The sequence below is a fragment of the Pempheris klunzingeri genome, chromosome 3 (assembly GCF_042242105.1).
Source record: "Pempheris klunzingeri isolate RE-2024b chromosome 3, fPemKlu1.hap1, whole genome shotgun sequence".
NCBI classification, from domain to species: domain Eukaryota; kingdom Metazoa; phylum Chordata; class Actinopteri; order Acropomatiformes; family Pempheridae; genus Pempheris; species Pempheris klunzingeri.
This window is the reverse complement of record NC_092014.1, coordinates 13,475,954-13,497,574: the sequence shown is the minus strand read 5'-3', so window position 1 is coordinate 13,497,574 and position 21,621 is coordinate 13,475,954. Positions and strand designations below refer to the sequence as shown.

Here is a 21,621-nt window from a genome sequence, read left to right as displayed (position 1 = left end):
GAATTGGTGCTGTGCTCAACGCTCAGGTTTAAAGAGTCAAGTCACATAATGACAGTGATAAAAGCAATTAAATGAGATGCCATATAATGATGTGTTTTGCAGCTAACAAAGACTAATTATGTTTAAAGAGACTAGAGCTATGGCATGCAACGCCATGCATACAAAAACAGACTGTGTGCTGGACTATGTAATAAATGTAAACATAAAAGACTTTTTCTTGCAATTAGAGGATAAGTCTGGTATTTTTAAACTTCAACCTTATTTTTTTTCTTTTTACAAATTTTGGGTTCAAAATGACTGGTAGGTTCAAAACCTTTTAGAACCGATCTAGGAGATCACTTGAGAATGAGCAGCAAATGGACTACAGGGGCTGTAATGAAATTCTTCTGGGCAATTGCATCAGATCAAAAGCATGTCCACTAAAGGTGCTTATTTTTGCCACTAACAGGCTCAGACAGTCTCAGATTGTCACACTGTTTAGATTTTCAGTCCCCAAGTTTCAGTCCCCAGTTAATTTCTAAAGGTGATGCACGGAGCTGAGTGAAATCATCAGGGTAATCCATCTTGGGCTTGAGACTTTAAAGGTCCCATATTATGGTCACTTTAAAGTTCATACTTGTGTTTGGAGGTACGACTATAACATCTCAACCTTTGCTGCTATGATTTTGACCATTAAAAAAAGTGCAACACCAAATAGCTTAAACTTAAGCTAGTTTAAACTTTACTTGTCAGTTCAAATATGCTTTATTTGTTTGACTGAATGTTATTGGATAATTTACATTATTTATTGTACATAGAAGTTATGAAACAATAAAAGTACCATCAACATGTAACTTTAATTGAAAAAGGAACAACAGACATTTTCAAAAGTCAAATTTGTTCACTTTTCTTTTTAAAATGTTTCAACACTATTAAAGACAGAGGCATATACAAAAACTTATAGGACACAAAAAACAACTGCACAGAGCCTAGGGGTATAGACACATAACTAAGAACAACAAGACTCAATGAGCATCAGCCCAAGACGTGTGTGAACACTATATCTATACACTATAGCAGATCAAGAACAAACAAAAAACACCAAAACAATTGCATGTAATATAAAATAAAAGCATCCAAACAATAATGATGATCAAATCAAATCAAAATCATAGCCGGTCATGTAAGTATCACCATACTAGCCTGCTTCATCTTTTTTTATGCCATTTTAATGCATCATACTGGGCACAAATAAAAATCAAACCACAAATGAAATGACGTAGCACTTGATTGATTATAAGGCTCATGTATACAGTTAAATAACTAAGGACAACAAGGCTTTACATTCAAATGTAGATCATTCAAATCCTATTAGCTTTTTTTTAGTCTTATAATACACCCATGTGCTGTGGTGATAATGAACTGACGTCACAGGTCCCGTCGTCCAATCATATCGCTCTAAAGTTAAAAAAACCGCAGTATTCCACTACGCTGCTCTTCTGCGCAGACTCGCGCACAGAGGAAGAGCCAGGTCTCCGGTCCCACAGCGGAACTCAGGTCTCCCCAAAAAGGTAAAAAATACCACTCTTCTGGACCGTCTGTGGTCTTCTCAATGCTCACACGTGTAGATAACCTCTCTATCATTCACAGTCTGTACGTAGAATAGCAGCGCTGTTCCGCGGGTGTATTTGTGCGTTGTTCTTGTGTTGTTATGCTAACCGGTGAGAGCTAGCTAACGTTAATCTAGCTAACATTACCAAGTAGTAGTTAGCTTGGCACCTTCCTCTTTAGCTAACGTCAGCTTTTGTTTCGGTCGCCACCTCTGGCTCAGGTTCGTATGACTTTGACCAACCACATCTAGACATCCACGCTCCGAGCACATGAAACTGACCAAGAAAAATTCAGATATAACACATTATCAGATATTATATCTACCAGAGTGTGAACGACAAGTGGACACTCATTGAAAGCTGGAAAGGATGAGCTCAAAACCGCTGTCTCGGCTCACATATGTTCAGTATATAGGCCTGCTGTGTGTGTGTGTGTTCCGAGAGAGCAACAGAGGAGAGACCCCTCTCTCAGGACAGATTTTAGTTGTAGATTTTGCGTGTACAGAACAGAGCAACACCGTCACGCTATACACAATTCATAGTGACACATTAACAAATACATGTAGAGTAGAGAGCTGTAAGTCCGATGTATACAAAGATGATGCTTTGTGATGCACAGTAGTTTAATACTTTAATCCATCAGTTTACACACTGGGGACTGTTGGCTGACCGTTGCCAGATGATTTCAGAGGGCTCAACACACAGCCAGTGGTGTATTTTGGACCCAGGCGTTGGAGAGTTTTATAGAAAAGCAACAATAATTTAAACTTTTTCTTGTCACCATTGAGTTGGTGAATTTTCTAATACATTTTATCTGTAAAAAGGCATTTAGGTTTTAGTTGTAATGTAGTTGATTTGGTGCAGATTACTCAAGCTAACTACTCGGAAGTCCTTAACAACTCTGTGTCACTACTTGCTGTCATGCAATTATGATTAACTACTTGGCAGCTGGTGTTGTATGACAGTGTGATGGCCTGAGGATGGATTTAACTACAAGGACAGTTAGCATGAGGCTTAACTCACTTCAAGCTTCAGATCTTCTCTCTAAAGTACAAATGTTCAAAGTGAATTGAACAGTCCATGTCTGGGATCTTTGCTGCCTCTATTGCTCCCTTGTTCTCTGTCATCTCTCTACTGTGTGTGACATTTGTCAATGTTTGACTATTGCTACTAACTACTGAGCCACCTTTTATACCTTTACACCTTTTATATTGCCATGTACCTTACAAAATGGTAACTGTGCTTGAGAAAAGAATGGAGCCATTGTGCTTGAAATTTACATACTCTGTTTTTAAATGAATATTCATTGCTTTGGAAAATGCAAACCTCCCTTTGTCATTTGAGGATGAATATAAATTTAACACTATCTTCTTTGTGTGTTTGTGTGAGTTTGCTTATTTTCTTTGCATTAGCTCTCAGGAGCTCATAACCACCAGGAAAGCTGTATAAGCACCGGGTTGACGGGACCGAAGGAAGTGGCGCGTCGTACGGGGAGCTGCCAGCTGACATCGCCATGAGTTACAAACCCATTGCTCCTGCGCCATCTGGCTCCAACCACACACCTCCAGGTTTTAACACCACCCAGCTTTACTGTCAGACAATTTATTGTTTCATGGATGTAAAACACTTCACACCATAGCAACAATACATTAGTATCATCATCACTCCAGGATGATAGTTGAGTAAACGAAGTGGCGGTGGTGTAGAAGAGATAAAGCACTCTGTGGTGTCTTTGTTGTGGAAAACGAAATGTAAGTTTCCTCTCATTGTGTTTGTGTGTGTTACATCGATTCTCCTCTTCTGTCCAGGGTCTTCGGTGCCCTCTCCATCCCTGCCCTCGTCATCCAATTTTAGACCGGCTTTCAGTGACTTTGGCCCACCCTCCATGGGCTTTGTTCAGGTATGTCTGCAGTACAGTTATCCATATTGTTGTGTTGTCTTATAATTTGGACTTATATACATACATACATGCATACATACATACATACATGTAAACCAGTAATCAAACCACCATCTCTCTGGATGCTGTATTTTATGTGGGCCTGTGCAGGTTAATGTGTTGAGCTTGTACTTGACACCATAGCTTTGCCAGTAACTTTGCAAAAAAAAATCAGAAACAGAGCTGAAGCAGTTACGATACTTTTAACAAATTATCTAATACTGTCTAAGAAAATTGTTATATTATTTGTGAGGAACAGAGTGTCAATGTTTCAAACGTACGCTCCAGCCCATGGTGAGCAAAACACAGTCTCGGATATTATTTGAAAACTGATCAGTATTTGTGAACAGTTTTTTTTTACATGATTTAAGACTTTAAGACCTTTCCTTCATTTGCTGCAGCACACGTTCCGTTAAAATGCAAAAACAAAGGTGTAGTCGACAGTTGAGTTGAAGTAGAATTTCTTTCAGATATACAGCTAGATAATAGAGAGAGTCTCCCTCTTTTCATTCACTTTGTGGAAAATTCAAATATCATGTCTGTCTGTATTCAGTACAGTACAGTTAATATTCATGGGGCTGGAAGGCTGTTACTGTGATGCACCTACACAGGAGTACAGAGATGGCTTGAGTGAAAAGTAAAATAAAGCACATGCTTTCACACTTTTTGGTTTTGTATTACTACTATACTTTTGTATTATTATTGTCTGTCAAACAAACAAATTAATGTTATTAATGTGCATAATTATTTGAGTAGTGGTGTTGCAGGTCTGAGTATCATTTTAATGAATATCTTGAAAAACATAGATACCCAGCATAACAATGTATGATATTAGCAAGAGTCTACATTCTTCATTGTTCTTCATCTTTACTTGTGATGTGAATTTCCAGCCATGACAGTTCTTGATGGATCTTTGTTTCTCCCCCATTCATTACATGTTCGTGAAAATACACAAACAGCCTGTCAAAGTATCCCAAGGGTCCACCTACAGTGAGCTTCTGTCTGTCATTGAGGAGATGAGCCGTGAGATCAGGCCTACATACGCCGGCAGCAAGAGCGCTATGGAAAGGCTAAAGAGAGGTATATTTTACTTGTCAGAAACATATATCTGTTTTCAGTGCAACTGTGAAAAGTTAATAACAGGGTTCCCAAGTCAAATAAAAGCACTTTTCAAACATTTTCAAGCTTTTGCAGCACCTTATTGCTGAGGTAAATGAAATACAGTCAAATCAATTAGGCTCTTTCTCTCACTTATTTTACTTATCTAAAAAGCGAACTCTTCAGTCAGATAGGGATTTATTACAGTGATGTACTTAGAATTTCAAACCGTTCAAACACTTTATTCAAAATCCAAACCTTCAAACCTTGAAAACACCACTTTAAAATCCAGGCATTTTCAAGGATTTCTTGCATCTGTATGAACCATGTAATAAAAGAGCTCAGTGCGGCAGCCATTTGTTGTACCTGCTGTACTTTATGTACTTTTATAATGGAAATGAAGAACACTAGAAAGAGTGGTGACCTTGATTAATAACTCATGGGGAAAAAATAGACTTTCTCTGTTATCATAAAATGTTCTGCTTGTTGGAGTCTATAACAATTTGTTTGTTGGACCTGCTAACTGGTCTGTCACTAGCAAGCATTCCTTTGTCTACAAGTTACTTTTTGGCAAAGAAGTAATACAGATCAAAGATTTGTTCAGGCATTTCCCTTACAACATATAAAACATGAAATATTTGAGTATTCAGTGCAATTACAATGCTTCATGGTAATTTCTGTATTTTGTCAGCCCAGATGTGGGCAAAGGGAAATACTACCAGTTCTCAACTTATCTAAATATTAGGTTTAATTAAGTCGGAAGAAATGACTAAAAAAGAGAAGGAAATGGTAAGCCAACAGCCAACAGAGGGGTATGAGGAAGTAAAGTCAATGTCCACAAAACATGAGGATTAAAAAGACCATGTTCTGTTTAAAGATTTAAGTCTCAGGCACAGACAACTTTTGCTTTAAAATGTGGTCTGAGGAGGAAATGATCATTAGTCTACTCAGACTGTTTTACATACAGTGTGTACAAGTAATGGAGTGACGTGACTGAAATACTATCACATCCATTACAAACCCCAGTAACTGCAACCTCTGTGGTGTTAATTTAAAAAGGTGAACAGACGGCTAAACCCAATTTTTACCTCTAACTTTTACCCTGTTATCATCTCAGCAATAATTGATGCATTCGATTTTTTGTAGTTGAGTTAAGACTCAAAAGAGAAATTGCTACCAATTATATTTTCAATGGATCTCATTAATGTCAGACAATGATTAACACTTCCTTGCACCTTGCGTTTGTCTTGTTCAGGTATAATCCACGCCCGTGCACTGGTCAGGGAGTGTCTCGCAGAGACGGAGAGAAGCGCCCGCACATAACCTTTTGGAAAGATCCCTTCACCCCTCAGTCTCTCCCAGTAGAAGCCTGTCTTCATCAAGATCGTCTGTTTTACTACCATTTTCTATCCTCCCACCCTTTACGCTTTCATCACTGGCTTTTTATAGGTGCACCATGTCCTTCTTGTCTCCACTGTTCCCTGCATTCCACCACACTCATTTCATTAATTTAATTAAAACTTTCTGTGACCTGTGGGGTGTATGCAAAGTGAAGATTTGTATCTGTTTTCAAACAAGAGTGTGGGGAATTTCAACACATTTTTAAGTAGAGCTGTTGGTAAAAACAGGGAGCCGGATGAAAATGTTCAATGTGTTATTTCTTCAATAATGACCAAGAAAGATTGGGTTTTTCTTTTCTTTTCTTTTTTTTCTTAACGATGAAATCAATGTGCTCTACTATCTAAGTTTCTATTCTGAACATTACTCTCAAACCACTGGATATTTTTTTGTTTCTCAACATTTAGCATATACCCCATTTCCATTCGCCCTTGCTTTGTTTATCATATTTTGTAGTGTAAACCCACATTAGGTGTTTCTCAATTCCAAGAACTCTGTACATCTCAATTTGTTAGTATGGAAATTTTGTAAACCAGATTTTTGCAGTTCGGTATGTATATCTTAATTAAATAACAGAAAAAAAAACTTTCTGTGACTGTTTCTAAATGATTATTAGGTGTCAGTTATTTATGGGTTGTGATGACTTATCTGACAATGAATGACCTCTATGAAATGTTCGTTGACCTTTTGAAATAGCAGTCTGTAAAAGAACCTCTTAGCACACGGTCCACTCACTGTAAATGTTAAAGGGCACTGTGCTCACTCAGACTCCATCTACTGAAGGTCAATATCTGAGAGCACTGAAAAATATTGAGCTTGCTAAGGATTTCAATTTTTTTTTATTTCATATTATTTCTTTTACACAGGAAATGTACTAGGATTATTGGTCGAATTAAAACAATACCAGGACATTTATTGCCCTTTGTTTTTCAAATCATCTCTGTACGTGACAAATATTTTAAACATTTATTTTCAGATACATAATCAAATCCTCAAAACTTCTCGCTTCAAACGAGTTAGTTGACCATCCCGCTGCTTCAAATCACGCGCAATGAGAAGCTGTTTCTAAGCAAATTCTACACGAGGAGATACTTCGGGTTTTGCTGTGTACATCAAGACAAAAACAACATAATAGTATTTCTTACATAAATGAAGTACATAGGAGAAAGCAAAGATAACAAGTCCATGTGTTATGTAATGATTGTCAGAGATTGCTCGGTTCCTAGTCGCATCTACCAGGAAATAATGGTCTCGTGCTTATTCCAGTGCTTTCCGCTGTAACCGAGACAGAAAAGGGGGTCTAGTGGTGGAAGGCAGAGGTGTGCATGTGGGTACATGATGACCTTTATCCCCGGGTTTTCTGAAGGGAGAGCAATTCTTTCTGGAATCTGCTGAAATCTCTCTGTGCTCAGCTACGATTACGAGTCATTTTAAGGTTTTCCAACAGCTCTGCACATATTACTGAGAAAGTAAGACATGATAATAAGCTTAAGCTACTTGTTTCTAATACTGTGGCAAAGTAGTGTCTGCTATATAAATTGGTATACAATGACCTTTGCCCCAAGCAGCAGATAAATTCATCATTAAATAAAAAAAAAAAAAACTGCACAAATCCTGTGGGAAAAAATGTTGCTTAGGATAACAATCTGTAGGTACCCAATTACTGTGAGCAAGTTACTTTAACAAAAATGTAAGAAAACTGTAATCTGATACCATAACAAGACAAACCTAAAGTTTCTATGGGATTTTGTCATATTGTTTTGTGTTTACTGTCAGCATTGCCTTGTCAAAATTTTACACTCAGGGAAAGGGAGTTTGGAGGAATAAGGCAGGAATGAAAATTGCACCTGTGTGTGTGTGACCGGTGGGTGCATTTGTGTGTTTGACCTGACGGTGAATGTTTCTGTGTGTACCATGGAGGGCAGGGTGGCAGAGTGTTTGGCTTGGGTACATGGATAAAACTGAAACATCAGCAGTGTCAATGGGTTCTTCTCCATCTTGAAATTCAAAGGCATCCTCTTGCTCCAGCCTGGTGTGAAATTCAACCCTGTGAGAAGGAAAGGCAGATTTCAACTTTCTAGAAAATTGAGTAGCAAAACATAAGCTTAATTTGAATATCAGGTGGCCAGGTAGGAGACCGTTGCAATTTAAAAAGAAGACTGACTGTAGTGGCAGTGGCTGGCGGTGTGCTGAATAGGCCTTTGTAGCGACCCTTTTCCTCCCTGTCTTTGGTGCGGATCTTCTCCTCCATGGATCTTATCTCCTTGGCAACAGACAGCTCCAGAGAGGGATCCAGCTCCAACACCTTGGCAAAGTCCGCCCGAGCCTCTACCTCATTCCACACGGCAGCGTGGGCTTTAGCCCGCTTGTAGTAGGCCTTCACGTTATCTGTAATGAAGCAGACAGACAAAATTAATACAAATGTTCATGTGTAATAATGTAAGTTGGGAACAACACAGATAACATGTTATCAACAACTCAATATGACGAATAACTGAGGGTTTACAGACCAGGCTTAGCAGCCAACCCATGACAACATATTCAATGCAAATTAAAAGGAGGATGATTCCAGGGTAATGAATCAGGCGTAGTATGCAGTGGTGGTGCTCTATATGATACACAAGGCAAATAAATTCCCTTAAAAATGTGGTTGTTTAACATTTAACTTTTTACTATATAGGCTGTGCAGTTCCTTTTCTAGTAAAACTGTAAGTTGTGCTGTTGGACACTAAATGGTACTGGATATGGCAAGCAGTTTTAGTTATGACTAAAGCTTTACTCCAGTTCTGAATGGGAGTATTTCCTGGTAAGAATTACTGGCCAGATTGACTATCTGTTGCACAAGAAAGCCCAATACACTTGAATGGCAGAAATGAAGCGATTTGTCCCAGGAAGAAGGACATTCGTGATATCTGCAATGTTCATTTTGGCTTGGAAGAATTTAATTACTGATATCTGCAATATATATATCCAATCTAGCTATTGAATGTTAAAACAGCCACTTGTACTGTAAGGATTTGAAGATAGCTTGAATTGAATTCTGACTAGGAGAAATTAAAGTTTTAGATGTCTTGAAATATAATTTCAAATAAGAATGTCTTTGCAGATATGGCTCGATGGCATTCAGACTAATAAGAATGTAATTTTGCCTTGACCAAATGCTATTATGGATATCTAAAGTGTAAATACTGATAAGAGTGTGGTTCCATTAAATGTTCAAACAGCTTTCCATATACTCCATAAATAAACTACACAGTGACACAAGTGTACACAAGTGAAGCAGCGCTGTTCTGTGCAGGTTTTTACAAGCTCAACATCACAAACATGATTTCACTTTTTTTGCATTACATTTTACACCAATTCCAAACAGACCTTCTTTGAAACCACAACTAATTACAATCTGCAGAAGAAACAGAGAGCTTTTCTCTCTGCTGGTTCTTATACAGCACCAACAACGAAGCCATACCCTCATATTTGAAGAGGACGGATGTGCAGTGTTCGATGACTTCGTAGTACTGGCCCTGGAGTAGCTTGCATTGGCAGTAGTTGAGGAGCAGTGGTGTGATCATATGGTCCAACTTTACCCATGCTTCATCTCCAGGATGCTCCTGAAAGGGGAAAGTGACAGAAGTCACAGAGAGGAGTTAGCGAATCCACTTTGTTGCAAATAAGAAAATGGATATTAAAAAACTGGATTTTGTATCTATTCTCTTGTATTCAAATGTGCCCTAACCTTCATCTGTAGATTCTTGAGGCAGGCAATGCCATTGTAGTACTTCTCTGTGGCCTCCTTAATTTTACCCTGTTTGAAAAGCATGTTACCCTCCTCATGGATCTGAGGCACAAGCATGAGTTTTTCTTCATCTGTCATAGCCCACACGTCAAGCTGGAACGATCCTGGAGGCAGAACCTGGACACGGAAAGAGACTGAAGATCAGTGGCAGATGGGGCTTACGTAATGGGAAGGTAAATCTGCAGTTGCTCTTGAATTAATACATACTTCCTGATTTATATCCAAATTTTACCGTGATTTTAACCATTTGATTTAGGCAAAGTTCTTGACAGCTATTTTTGCTGAGACAACCTTTCAGAACATTTGCTTCTTTTGTTAGATAAAAAAAAAAACACTCCAATCTGAATCCAAATCAATTTAATACCACCATCAATATCAACTGGGTTGTCCCCTGCCTGCTCACCTCCAGCAGCTCGATGGTGAACAGAAGAGGCTGCGGGCTGGCCTGGAGGTGATCCAGGTCCTTGTGCCCTAGAGAGTGGTGGGAGTGGATCTGGGCAATGCCACAGCAGTGCCTCTGGCCTTCCAGGGGGTCCTTACCAGCACTGATGTTTCTCAGCGACTGGGACACGAGCGGGTACAGTGCAGTATGCTGAGGGGTGAGTAGAAATGGTCAATGCACAGAAAGAGCAAGACTGCTGCCCCACCAAATCACAAATGGTCAACTCACTAACCTTTGTGTCGCAGGAAAATTCTGAAATTTCGCCTTGCCTCATGGTGATGACCACTCTCTCCCACACTGCGAGTTTAAATTTCTTGCCCAAGATGAGCTCCATGGGTTTGTTGCGCCCTCCCATGGTTCGGGAGTCATCCAGTACTGTGCCATCACACAAGCTGGTGCGGTAGTGGAAGACCACCTGGCAAAACAGAGACACAGAGGACAATAAACACTGCTCAACAGGTTAGTATACCTGCTGTGACACCAGACACGTGAGATTGGTGCAGGTGATTGCTTGTTTAAAAAACAAAAGATCAATCCACACTTCTCTGACAGGCCTGGAGAACCCGTACGCTCGATCATATCCTGACCAATCACAACGAAGGAAAATTGATTGACATAACACACCAACCAATCATCATTCACAAACACATTCCATCCTGTTCCGCCCTCTGTCTTTCCGTCAGACGATCAGAAAGAGTAAAAAAAAAAAATAAAAAATCAAACCCGGCTAAATACCAGCCTTAACGGTGTATCAGCAGAAAGGCAGCAAAGCTCACCTGTTACGGTGTCTATATACAGACGCAATGCGTTTGGTGTAACATTAATCTAACTGACAGGCTCCAATGCATTAGCCGAGCTGTAGCTGGAGATAGCATTAGCTAGCCTACTTCGTCGCATTTCTTAGTCTAATTCAGAGGACTCAACTCCACTCGTCCGACCACTGACGCTGTAGTTTTACCTTGGTTCCGTTGGGAAAGGTCGATAGCTCTCCTTTACCGGGACTGATTAATTTCTTTCTTATTCCTTCTTCGAGAAGCTTGCGTGCCTCTTCCTCCATCCTTGACCGAGTCTCGTTTCACGAAAGATGACGATGTTTTCCGAAGCAAGTCGATTCGTGAGACGTCACTTTAGGCCGCAGAGCGCCCTCTAAAGGTAGACTGCGTAAGTGTCAGTGTAGCGGAGGCTGGGGACTAATAGACACCATCTCCTCACTATGATAATACACACAAAATACAGAATATTCAACTTTCGTGCATACCAATTCATGAGAATGCAGATGACTGACTAAGTATAAATCTATCACCCTGCAAGCAATACATCATAATCATCACAGTGGGATATTAATGAAGTGAGCTACTGTACCTAAGTACAGATTTTTGCACATGAACTTAAGTATTTCCATTTGATGCTACATTTCAGAGGAAATATTGTACCTTTTTGCCATTACATTTATCATAATAGGGGTTAATAAGGTAAATGTATCCAAATCATTTTTAAAAAGTGATTTTCATACAAACCTGCAGTGGTAAGGAGCCACAGCAAATGTACATCTAAAAAAATGGGATTCATGTGTTCCAGAAATAATGTCCCAGTTACTCCAGATAATCCAGAGATGTCAATGTGACTATTTATTCTTTATCAGTGTACATGTGTCCCATGCACAATCTGCAGGCTAAATGTCATACTGTGACCTATTATGTGGTCTCTTATCGCCACTTGTTTGGTACTGAATCAATTTTTGCTGAGAAATGATTCCAGTCGGATAATTATTTCAATTTATTCCTAATATTGAAGAGGACCTGTGTCTCTTGACTCCTTCTCACATTTTCCACATGCCTTACCACTGTGAAAATGAGCGCTTGTAGTTTCAAGCTCATTTATTGGCCCCAGTATGACTCTTTTGGTCTAAACAGACCGAGTTTAAAAAGTTGACCTCAAAAGGACAGCATGGTTCTGCTGGTTGTCTGTCCTACTGAGATGATAACTGTCAGAAATGTCTGGCACTTTGAATTGATTGAAAAACAGCAGGACTTTTTGTTTACTTGGCCAGGACTGAAGATCACCTGCTGAAAAATTGAAGAACCATTATCCTGATAAAAGACGTAGCAGCATTTCACCAGATTGATTGAAGCTGTTGAGCACCAACAGTTGCAACAAAAACAGTAGAGCACAGGAGATTAATCGATTATCTATACTGATTATCCTTCTGGAGCGTGCTGGAGCCAATCCCAGCTGACATTTGGGCGAGGGGGGTACACCGTGGACTGGTCGCCAGTCAATTACAGGGCCAACACATACAGACTCACACTCATAATTTAGGGTCACCCGTTAACCTAACCTGCATGTCTTTACACTGTGGGAGGAAGGCGGAGAAACCAGAGAAAATCCATGCAAACTCCACACTCACACAATTATAATCTTTCATGGCTACACAGTGCTGAAAGTAGGAAAAATTACTTTTTGTACTACTGATGTGTCTGAGCTGCCATGTCATGTTTTAAATAGTTTAAATAATAGCTGATTTTACACTCACATTAAAACTGGTATTGGTAATTGGATGTAACTCTATTTCCAGGTTTATACAGAGAGGAATGTACAGATTAGTGTGTATGTGGATGTTATGCCATGAGGTAAAGAACATTTTTCTTTGTACATTTACTCAAGGAGCCTACTGTAGGCCTATTCTTTTTCCTTTCACTCTTTCTCTCTGCTTCGACTCCAGATTTCAGAGGAAAAAGTTGCCCTTTTTTTGCTCCAGCAAACAGCTTTATTTACTTTACAGGTTTAGATTGTTAAAACAAAATATAATCAATAAGAAATTATTTATAAATACAGATTACCCAGATGTATATAAATGAACTCCATCTTTACAGTTGCAACATTAAAGTGATACAGACATTAAATAATCAATAATTATAATCCAATTATATAGTTTGTATAAATATGCATAATAAATATTTTTAATTTTGGTACTTTGGTTCTTTTTTACAATACCTGCGGTCTAACATTTGTTCATGTTATCTCTATGTTTTCTGATTTGTAATTACTTTTACTGAATTTCTTGTCCAGTAAAGTTTCAACATTTTCCAACTGTATCCATGGGCCTTCACAAACGGTGTCACTTTTCAGTACTTTATTTCCCTGTAGTATTGCTACTGTTTTACTTTATTAAATTTCTATAACTTTTTTAAGCTGTGGTGGAAACTGATTAGAAAACCAGCAGATGGCAATAAAATGCTTCATACAATAGTCTGAGTATATATTTGTTTCTGATTGGCTGGAGGATTTCCATTAAAACTGTTGTACAATCTGTTGTGGCCAGTGATTTACTAATAAAACCTACGCAACATGATGAAACTATACCAAGCCAAGTAACATAACCAGTAGCAAACATAAAATGTTTCACCTCTTGCTTTGTAAAGTCATGTGAGGTCACACCAGGAAAAGCTCACTTTGTTTGGGGAAAACTCTTTCACTCGACACAAATTAAAATATACAAAAGTTTTATTGTAATTTCACAGTCATTATTCACACGACATAGAAAACACAGGCGAGACCAATCTCCTTCCTTTTTGTGGACACGTGCAGCAATTTCAGTTCATGTAGTGGAAACACAGTCGAAGCACTGAGTGGTTGAATTAGTAGTGGTCATTACAATGACGAGAAAAAACAACCATGTGACAACACATTTTCTGTTACACCTGACAAAATACAGCTCATTTTAAGATAGCAAACAAATAAATCTAGCAACGATGTAGTGTCTTATAAAATGTCATTTTTCAAAATAAGGTAGGTAGAACAATTTGAAGCCTCTTCTTCCGCGGACAGCACAGCTGATGTAGATCACATGGTACACTGGAGGAAACACAGGGGATGACATTGTTAATGTCAACAAAACAGGACATTTACTGGTTTTACAGGTTTCAGGGAGCAGCTTTAACAAACTCTGGGCATAACCCTGAACTCTGAGCTGATTAACCTGACCAAAATGCATTCGCAATGAACAAACAAAGCCATCATCCATGAAGCTGTGATAATACGAGTCACCATTATTTAGGCCAATAAAGGGAAGAGCCTCCTTTTTAATTCAGTGGACATATGGAGTGGAGATATTAATGCATGTGTGGACCCACATTTATCTTCCTCACTCAGAGCTTCAGGTTTTATTCAGTGTTGTCCATTAATTTATACTTTATCAGCCTTTCCTAAATGGATAAAGTAAATCTGACAGAGCTTTCATTACATTTTAAATATATTTGTTCAACTTTAGCCTGACAGGGATGAAACACGGGGGCCAGCAACTAAAGACGGACAACAATAGCTGAAGATTTATGAAATATAAAGATCAAAGACAAAGAGGCCCAATCTGATCCAGCAATAATGTGTTTGGTGATTTGCGTTTGATAAAAGGTGTTGAGGTTAAAATAAAGCAGATTTTAAATTTAAGACGTGTACTTGGATCTTGGCTCGACAGCATTCAGTGGCTTTATTTCAGCGACTTCAACAAATGCAGGAAATTTAACACCGTCACTGAAATGCTGTTAAAACATCCTCACAAAAACTCAATTTCAGAATATATCCTACAGCTGCACCACAAATCTGCCCACTCGGAAACATTAACATATAATCTCCGATATTATAGGAGTTATGTTCGATCAGTGCGACCAGATGTATATTCATTCTTCACTTTTTACAGTTTAAACTGTCACTGTGTGCAATAAACATTTTAGTGGTGCTGCTCTAACAAACTGGCAACACACTCACAGTGTTATAAAAAAGGTCATGCAGAGGTGTTTTTTCTGGACTGAGGGGGGTTTTATGTTGTGTAGTAATTGAATATGAGGGCAAAAAGCTCTGTTCAATGAAATGATTGACAGCACATAAAAGCAGTAACATTAGACAGTCCTAAGCAACAAATATCTAACCAAGATTTTGATTCTCATAAACTCCAAAAGTCTGGCTTTGTAAGAGGTGGGAGGCAAAAGCAAACTCAGGGTTTGTTAAAGAAAACCTGCCAGTGAGCAGATTTTGTTCACAGAGTCAGTTACCATGGTAACTGACCCGGAGTTTGAGCCTTCTCTCTTTCTGGAGCTGAAAGCCCAAAGTTTCTCTCGTTTCCGCATGAACAGACTCAGAGTTTTCTCCCTTTCTGAAACCCCGGCCCCGGTGCAGACCAGGGTCAAGTAAAGAAAAGTTCTGTTTGAATTTACCTCCAGGGATGAAGAGAAGAAATCCAGGTACAAAGAAAATGGCACTTGAAACACCTGCAGGGACAATTTCATTAGTTATCACCCAAAGTAAAGCCGCAAGTCACCAACGCTGCAGCCACACATTTAAGAAACAGTTCAAAATTTTGGCTTTTATGTTCAAATTCCAGACTTTTGCAAACCTTGAAAACATGACTGTTAGAATAAAACATTTTCAAAATGAACCCTGAATGTTATAGAAAGTGTAGCCTGCTGCTGCTGGCACCATCATGTACAGTGACACTCCACAGGCTTGAGAAACATGATATTCTGCCATCTTCTGGATCATCAAAAATTAGGCCTGACTGTCCCCTGTGAGTTTTATTTTTACAGCTGTGTCTCTTCAGGCCACAAGACAAGCAGAACAGAGAGGCCAAGGCTGCTGGGTGGAGAGACACTGTTTTAGATCACGAACAGGACTGTGGCCTTGAAAGACGGCTGCTGCTTCTTCAGCATCAACCCAGCAGAGTGTGCGAGGTAGTATCCACATAAATAAGATTACAGAGCCGCCACGCTTCGTCTAATAACACACACTGACAGACTCCAAGGACCTAATTTTGAATTATACCATTTTTTACTATTACCATTACCACGTTTTGCTTCTGTTTGGTTTAATTTGTTAATAATTTGTTTCATGAAGTGTTTGTTTATTTTTTTCTATTTTCATTTTTACTTTTCTGTTGTTTTAAGCATAATTTTTCCATTAAAACATCCACCACATACATTTAGCATTATGTGCTTGTTAATAATGTTAAAATTATTGTTGATAATGTTGCATCTGGATTAACAGACATGTTGCATAATTTCTGCACAAAGAATTCATAAACTTTACCTAAAGTTGGTTTCTTTTCCTTACCTGCATTTGGATTCAGCTGTATGACAACACCCGTGAAAATAAGGGCTAAAATGAAACAACACAAAACTGCATCAGTGAGACAGAGAGACAATCCAATTCATGTACATACATATAAAATATTTAACACTTATTTTTCATTAACTTAGATACCTCTGGCAAAAACCTGTTAAACCTGATAAACAAGGGAACAAAGTTCAGTGTGCCAAGCATGTCACTGAGTGACACAACACTGAACAAACCTGGTGTAACCTTGACAAACTATTTGAAACAGAATGTTTATGTCAAAATAATAGAAGACACAAGCAAAATTTCAAACGAGGTAACTCTTTCTGTGAGGTTTAAATATTGATTAAACAATCAAATGTCATTTTACAGTGGGTTCGGAAAGTCCCCTTCACTTTTTCCACATTTTGTTATGTTACAGCCTTATTCCAAAATGGATTAAATTGTTTTTTTCCCTCATCAATCTACACACAATACCCCATAATGACAAAGTGAAAAAAGTTTTTTAGAAATTTTTGCAAATGTATTAAAAATAAAAAACTGAAATATCACATGTACAAGTATTCACACCCTTTGCTATGACACTCAAAACTGAGCTCAGGTGCATCCTGTTTCTACTGATCGTCCTTGAGATGTTTCTACAACTTGACTGGAGTCCACCTGTGGTAAATTCAATTTATTGGACTTGTTTTGGAAAGGCACACACCTGTCTATATAAGGTCCCACAGCTGACAGTGCATGTCGGAGCAGAAACCAAGCCATGAAGTCAAAGGAATTGTCTGTAGACCTCCGAGACAGGATTGTATCGAGGCACAGATCTGGGGAAGGGTACAGAAAAATTTCTGCAGCATTGAAGGTCCCGAAGAGCACAGTGGCCTCCATCATTCGTAAATGGAAGAAGTTCAGAACCACCAGGACTCTTCCTAGAGCTGGCCGCCCGTCCAAACTGAGCAATCGGGGGAGAAGGGCCTTGGTCAGGGAGGTGACCAAGAACCCGATGGTCACTCTGACAGAGCTCCAGCGTTACTCTGAGGAAATGGGAGAACCTTCCAGAAGGACAACCATCTCTGCAGCACTCCACCAATCAGGCCTTTATGGTAGAGTGGCCAGACGGAAGCCTCTCCTCAGTAAAAGGCACATGACAGCCTGCTTGGAGTTTGCCAAAAGGCACCTTAACGACTCTCAGACCATGAGAAACAAGATTCTCTGGTCTGATGAAACCAAGATAGAACTATTTGGCCTGAATGCCAAGCGTCACGTCTGGAGGAAACCAGGCACCGCTCATCACCTGGCAAATACCATCCCTACGGTGAAGCATGGTGGTGGCAGCATCATGCTGTGGGGATGTTTTTCAGCGGCAGGAACTAGGAGACTAGTCAGGATAGAGGGAAAGATGAATGCAGCAAAGTACAGAGACATCCTGGATGAAAACCTGCTCTAGAGCGCTCAGGATCTCAGACTGGGGCGACGGTTCACCTTCCAACAGGACAATGACCCGAAGCACACAGCCAAGATAACGAAGGAGTGGCTTCGGGACAAGTCTGTTAATGTCCTTGAGTGGCCCAGCCAGAGCCCAGACTTGAACCCCATTGAACATCTCTGGAAAGACCTGAAAATAGCTGTGCAGCGATGCTCCCCATCTAACCTGACAGAGTCTGAGAGGATCTGCAGAGAAGAATGGGAAAAACACCCCAAATGCAGGTGTGCCAAGCTTGTAGCATCATACCCAAGAAGACTTGAGGCTGTAATCGCTGCCAAAGGTGCCTCAACAAAGTACTGAATAAAGGGTGTGAATACTTATGTACATATGATATTTCAGTTTTTTATTTTTAATACATTTGCAAAAATTTCTAAAAAACTTTTTTCACTTTGTCATTATGGGGTATTGTGTGTAGATTGATGAGGGAAAAAAAGAATTTAATCCATTTTGGAATAAGACTGTAACATAACAAAATGTGGAAAAAGTGAAGGGGTCTGAATACTTTCCGTACCCACTGTTATAAATAATGAGTATAAAGAACACTGCTTACGACTTACCAACTCCAGTGATAAGGAGAAGGAATGAAGCAAGAACGACCCTTCTGTTTTTCTTTACCAGCGGATGGGACACACACCTGAACAACACATTTTTTTAAAGTAACAGTTTGTTGTTTTTCCTGTGAGTTAGCATATGTGCAACAATGTGCATGTGTTCGAAGTGTTTGAACTTACCCGCAGCAGTGTGCAGAAAGCTGTGTGACAGAACTCAAGGTGCTGAAGGACCACTGGGAGCTGCAGTATGAAAGAGTTGCAGGGTCACTGTTGACAGAACAGACACAGATTTTACCTCACATTCACAGAGGGGGTGGACAGGGAGCAAAATCACATCAGTAGTCTGACCTACATGACCCACCTGATCTTGAAGAAGTTATTGAAAGAGGAATTGCCACTGTTGCCCAAGGCATCTTCATTTTCCAGATTCTAGTAAGTAAGTAAGTAAAGTTTATTCAGTATAGAACTTTTCACAGAACAAAGTCACAAAGTGCTTCACAGGCGTAAAAAGAAAATAAAAACAAAATATATTTGATAAAATCATGGATAAATCATAAAATCAGTAAAAGAAACAACAATAAGCCATAAGAAGGATCAGATTTAAAACACACCAATCATAACCCATAAATGTTAGACAGCAGGAGGCGAGAAAAAGGCCAGTTGGAATAAATGTGTCTTCAGCTGCTTTTTAAAAGCATCAACCGAGACTGCAGATCGAATGTCTACAGGAAGGGTGCCACCACTTCAAAGGCGCGATCACCTTTCGTTTTTAGTCAAGTGCGAGGGACTGACAGTAAGCCCTGGTCAGAGGACCTCAGAGACCTGCTGGGTGAAGCGGCTCAAAGACGCACACTGGTGCCTGACCAAGCAGGGCTCTATATGTAAAAACAAGAAGCTTAAAATGAAGCCTGAACTTGATGGGGAGCCAGTGTAAAGAGGATAGGATGGGTGTGATTCTAAGGATGACAAAGGATTTGCACTTTCAAGTAAACAACTTAAAAGCTCTACATTTGTACCCACAGCAGGCGTGTGTGTGTGTGTGTGTGTGTGTGTGTGTGTGTACCTGATACTTTAGGTTACTGTGCTCCAGGGTGCCGGCGGCAGCAGTCGAGGGATGAGTCTGAGGTTTGGAGAAAGTTAGAGGACCAAATGTCATCTCTCCTCCTTCCCTGTCTTTGTCTCTGGCCTTCCATCCCTCCGTCTCTCCGTCAGACACAGCTCCCTCCTCCTCTCCCTCCAATACGAAGGCATCATCAATACTAAACTGCGTTGCCATGGTGATTGCCTCTTACACCCAGAGGTCCTGTAGCTTGATGCTCACTGTGGGATAAAAGCAAAAATCAATATACATGCTCACACAGCTGTGAGACTCATTGTATGGTGTCTTTACGAGCTAACATTCGCAATACAAATGGTCCGCAGTGCTCTTTTACGTTAACCAGGCCTATAGTGCTCGACTTCAGTGCCTTTTCTTGACATTTAGGGTGTAACTCCTGCTCCTGTCACCCTGGGTGTTTCCCTTCAAACATTTAAAGAACGCGCACACATGCCTATACGCACCAAAATTAGACAGGAGCTGCATATCACATAGCTGTGCGACAAACGTAACCACTTTGAGTAAAGCTAAAACACCGAAAACAGCCACAAATTCAGCGAAAAGCGACACTACTGCCAGGACTTGGCCCACTCATTGGGGGGATGGGAACAAAGTGAACTAAAATAAACGCAGCAGCTAGCGGGCTGTGTTTCTGCCATTGTTTGTGCTCTTTCCGCTACTCGATCAGATGACCAGGAGGAAAACTTACTGTCTGAAGTAAAAAATCTTTTCTCCAGGGAGGCTGAACTCGACTCCACGTTGTGAGGACACGGGTCACATACTTGTACACTCTGTGGTGACTCTAATAAAAGCCTCCCTGCCACTCTTTGTTCAGTTCACGAGTGCGAAAAAGGCTTTTGGGAAACTTTTGAGGCTCTTCCTTTTTTTAACACCCGGCTCTCGATTACACATGCCTGATTACGCCCAAAGATCTCTACGGGAGTCAGTCCGTTTAATCGAGTGTCGAGTTCGTCGATCGACTCGATAACTTATAAGATCAGTGTTGGAGGAAGTCTTACTAACACAAGTACACGTGTGTAATCAGAAAATGTACTACTAATTATTACAAGGTATCATACTCAAGTGAGATACAACTTTTATTATTTTTCTTACTGATTAATTTGATTGATTATTTGGTTTCAGAAAAACAAATCTGAAAATAGTGACACAATGCATGGTTTGTCCAACTAATGGTCCAAACTATTTAATGAAACATTTCGAATGATCAAAATAATTAATAAAACTGAAACTAATTGATTGAATAATTGATAAAAAATTAAAAACTGAAAAGCATCAGATTTTAACTTTTGGATGTTTTGTAAAAACAAATAACTAGAAACTAAAGCTGTCTAATAAATGTGGTGGAATAAAAAACTACATTTCCTACTTAACTGGAGTGTGCTTGAAGATAAACTGGCATGAAAAGAATACTCAAATACCCAAAATTGATTAAATGTACTTAAGCTACTGCATAAGATGAAACTTGCACAGTACAGTACTGCCCTGGTTGTACTAATATAACACTGTAAAATTGTTCTTACTTTGAAACTTAACTCAGATAAAATTGCAGGAAAGTTAGCAGAAAATGTAGTGTCATAAGTAGAAGACCTGCCTCTTATGAAGGATGAATCTCATGACTTTCAGATTAAGTGGGGTGGGTTCAGGTTGAGTGGGACAATCCTCCTTAACATGTTTTTACATGTTTCTACATTTTAATGCCATTGTTACGGACAAGACTACATTATATACCTTATAAAGTGTATTTAAAACTCAATTGATTTAACCAGTAATTAACCAGTAAATTAATTGTAGTATGCTGATGTTTTGAATTGAATGTTTGCTTTGTTTAAAGAGTCTGAAGTTCTAAAACAACCTTAACATTGACCAAATGACATGAAAATGATATACTATATGGACTTATATACCTCATATTAATGGGAAAAGCTCTTTAAACCTCACTTACAACTCTTTAATATATCATAGTCCAAATTAAGGTATGCAAAAGAAATAATGTTTTATTTCTGTCATTAATATACAAATGAATTATCATATATAAATTGAACACTAACTTTATTTGAATTTATATCATATAGAAGTAGCAAATGTTTTCCTTTATAATGTACAAAAGCT

At 39.2% G+C, this 21,621-nt stretch overlaps 3 protein-coding genes across 5 annotated transcripts; 1 reads left to right on the top strand and 2 right to left on the bottom strand.

Moving 5' to 3' along the window:
* The first annotated feature begins 1,489 nt into the window (after positions 1 to 1,489).
* cdk2ap2 (cyclin dependent kinase 2 associated protein 2) lies at positions 1,490 to 6,251 on the top strand. 2 transcript variants are annotated; one of them, XM_070827833.1, is made up of 5 exons: positions 1,490 to 1,550; positions 2,979 to 3,157; positions 3,398 to 3,489; positions 4,488 to 4,608; positions 5,882 to 6,251. In XM_070827833.1, exons 2-5 carry the CDS (start codon positions 3,103 to 3,105, stop codon positions 5,947 to 5,949), a joined length of 336 nt encoding a protein of 111 aa, XP_070683934.1. In that variant the 5' UTR covers positions 1,490 to 1,550; positions 2,979 to 3,102; the 3' UTR covers positions 5,950 to 6,251. The 2 variants fall into 2 exon arrangements, with proteins under 2 accessions (XP_070683934.1, XP_070683935.1); XM_070827834.1 differs by having other exon boundaries at positions 1,505 to 1,550; positions 3,002 to 3,157.
* Positions 6,252 to 6,976: 725 nt separating this feature from the next.
* On the bottom strand, positions 6,977 to 11,333 carry aip (aryl hydrocarbon receptor interacting protein). Its single transcript, XM_070827872.1, has 7 exons — positions 11,218 to 11,333; positions 10,492 to 10,674; positions 10,221 to 10,409; positions 9,758 to 9,934; positions 9,491 to 9,632; positions 8,189 to 8,412; positions 6,977 to 8,071 (listed from the first exon to the last, which is right to left on the bottom strand). The coding sequence occupies exons 1-7, from the start codon at positions 11,314 to 11,316 to the stop codon at positions 8,066 to 8,068; spliced, it is 1,020 nt and encodes a 339-aa protein (XP_070683973.1). The 5' UTR covers positions 11,317 to 11,333; the 3' UTR covers positions 6,977 to 8,065.
* Positions 11,334 to 13,745: 2,412 nt separating this feature from the next.
* On the bottom strand, positions 13,746 to 20,379 carry tmem134 (transmembrane protein 134). Of its 2 annotated transcripts, none has more exons than XM_070827873.1 (8): positions 20,197 to 20,379; positions 19,459 to 19,715; positions 18,757 to 18,824; positions 18,576 to 18,662; positions 18,402 to 18,478; positions 16,362 to 16,406; positions 15,470 to 15,523; positions 13,746 to 14,114 (listed from the first exon to the last, which is right to left on the bottom strand). In XM_070827873.1, exons 2-8 carry the CDS (start codon positions 19,669 to 19,671, stop codon positions 14,032 to 14,034), a joined length of 627 nt encoding a protein of 208 aa, XP_070683974.1. In that variant the 5' UTR covers positions 19,672 to 19,715; positions 20,197 to 20,379; the 3' UTR covers positions 13,746 to 14,031. The 2 variants fall into 2 exon arrangements, with proteins under 2 accessions (XP_070683974.1, XP_070683975.1); XM_070827874.1 differs by having other exon boundaries at positions 20,201 to 20,379.
* Positions 20,380 to 21,621: the final 1,242 nt, after the last annotated feature.

Bases quoted from the DNA above. Each gene is read 5' to 3' on its own strand.
- cdk2ap2 (XM_070827833.1), top strand. From the start codon at position 3,103: ATGAGTTACAAACCCATTGCTCCTGCGCCATCTGGCTCCAACCACACA. The intron at 3,158-3,397 runs GTTTTAACACCA...TCTTCTGTCCAG, and splicing joins CTCCAACCACACACCTCCAG to GGTCTTCGGTGCCCTCTCCA. The intron at 4,609-5,881 runs GTATATTTTACT...TGTCTTGTTCAG, and splicing joins TATGGAAAGGCTAAAGAGAG to GTATAATCCACGCCCGTGCA.
- aip (XM_070827872.1), bottom strand. From the start codon at position 11,316: ATGGAGGAAGAGGCACGCAAGCTTCTCGAAGAAGGAATAAGAAAGAAA. The intron at 10,410-10,491 runs GTTAGTGAGTTG...CTCACCCCTCAG, and splicing joins AATTTTCCTGCGACACAAAG to CATACTGCACTGTACCCGCT. The intron at 9,633-9,757 runs GTTAGGGCACAT...TTCCCCTTTCAG, and splicing joins TCAAGAATCTACAGATGAAG to GAGCATCCTGGAGATGAAGC.
- tmem134 (XM_070827873.1), bottom strand. From the start codon at position 19,671: ATGGCAACGCAGTTTAGTATTGATGATGCCTTCGTATTGGAGGGAGAG. The intron at 18,479-18,575 runs GTAAGTTCAAAC...TGTGTTGTTCAG, and splicing joins CTTTCTGCACACTGCTGCGG to GTGTGTGTCCCATCCGCTGG. The intron at 16,407-18,401 runs GTAAGTCGTAAG...GTTTCATTTTAG, and splicing joins TCTCCTTATCACTGGAGTTG to CCCTTATTTTCACGGGTGTT.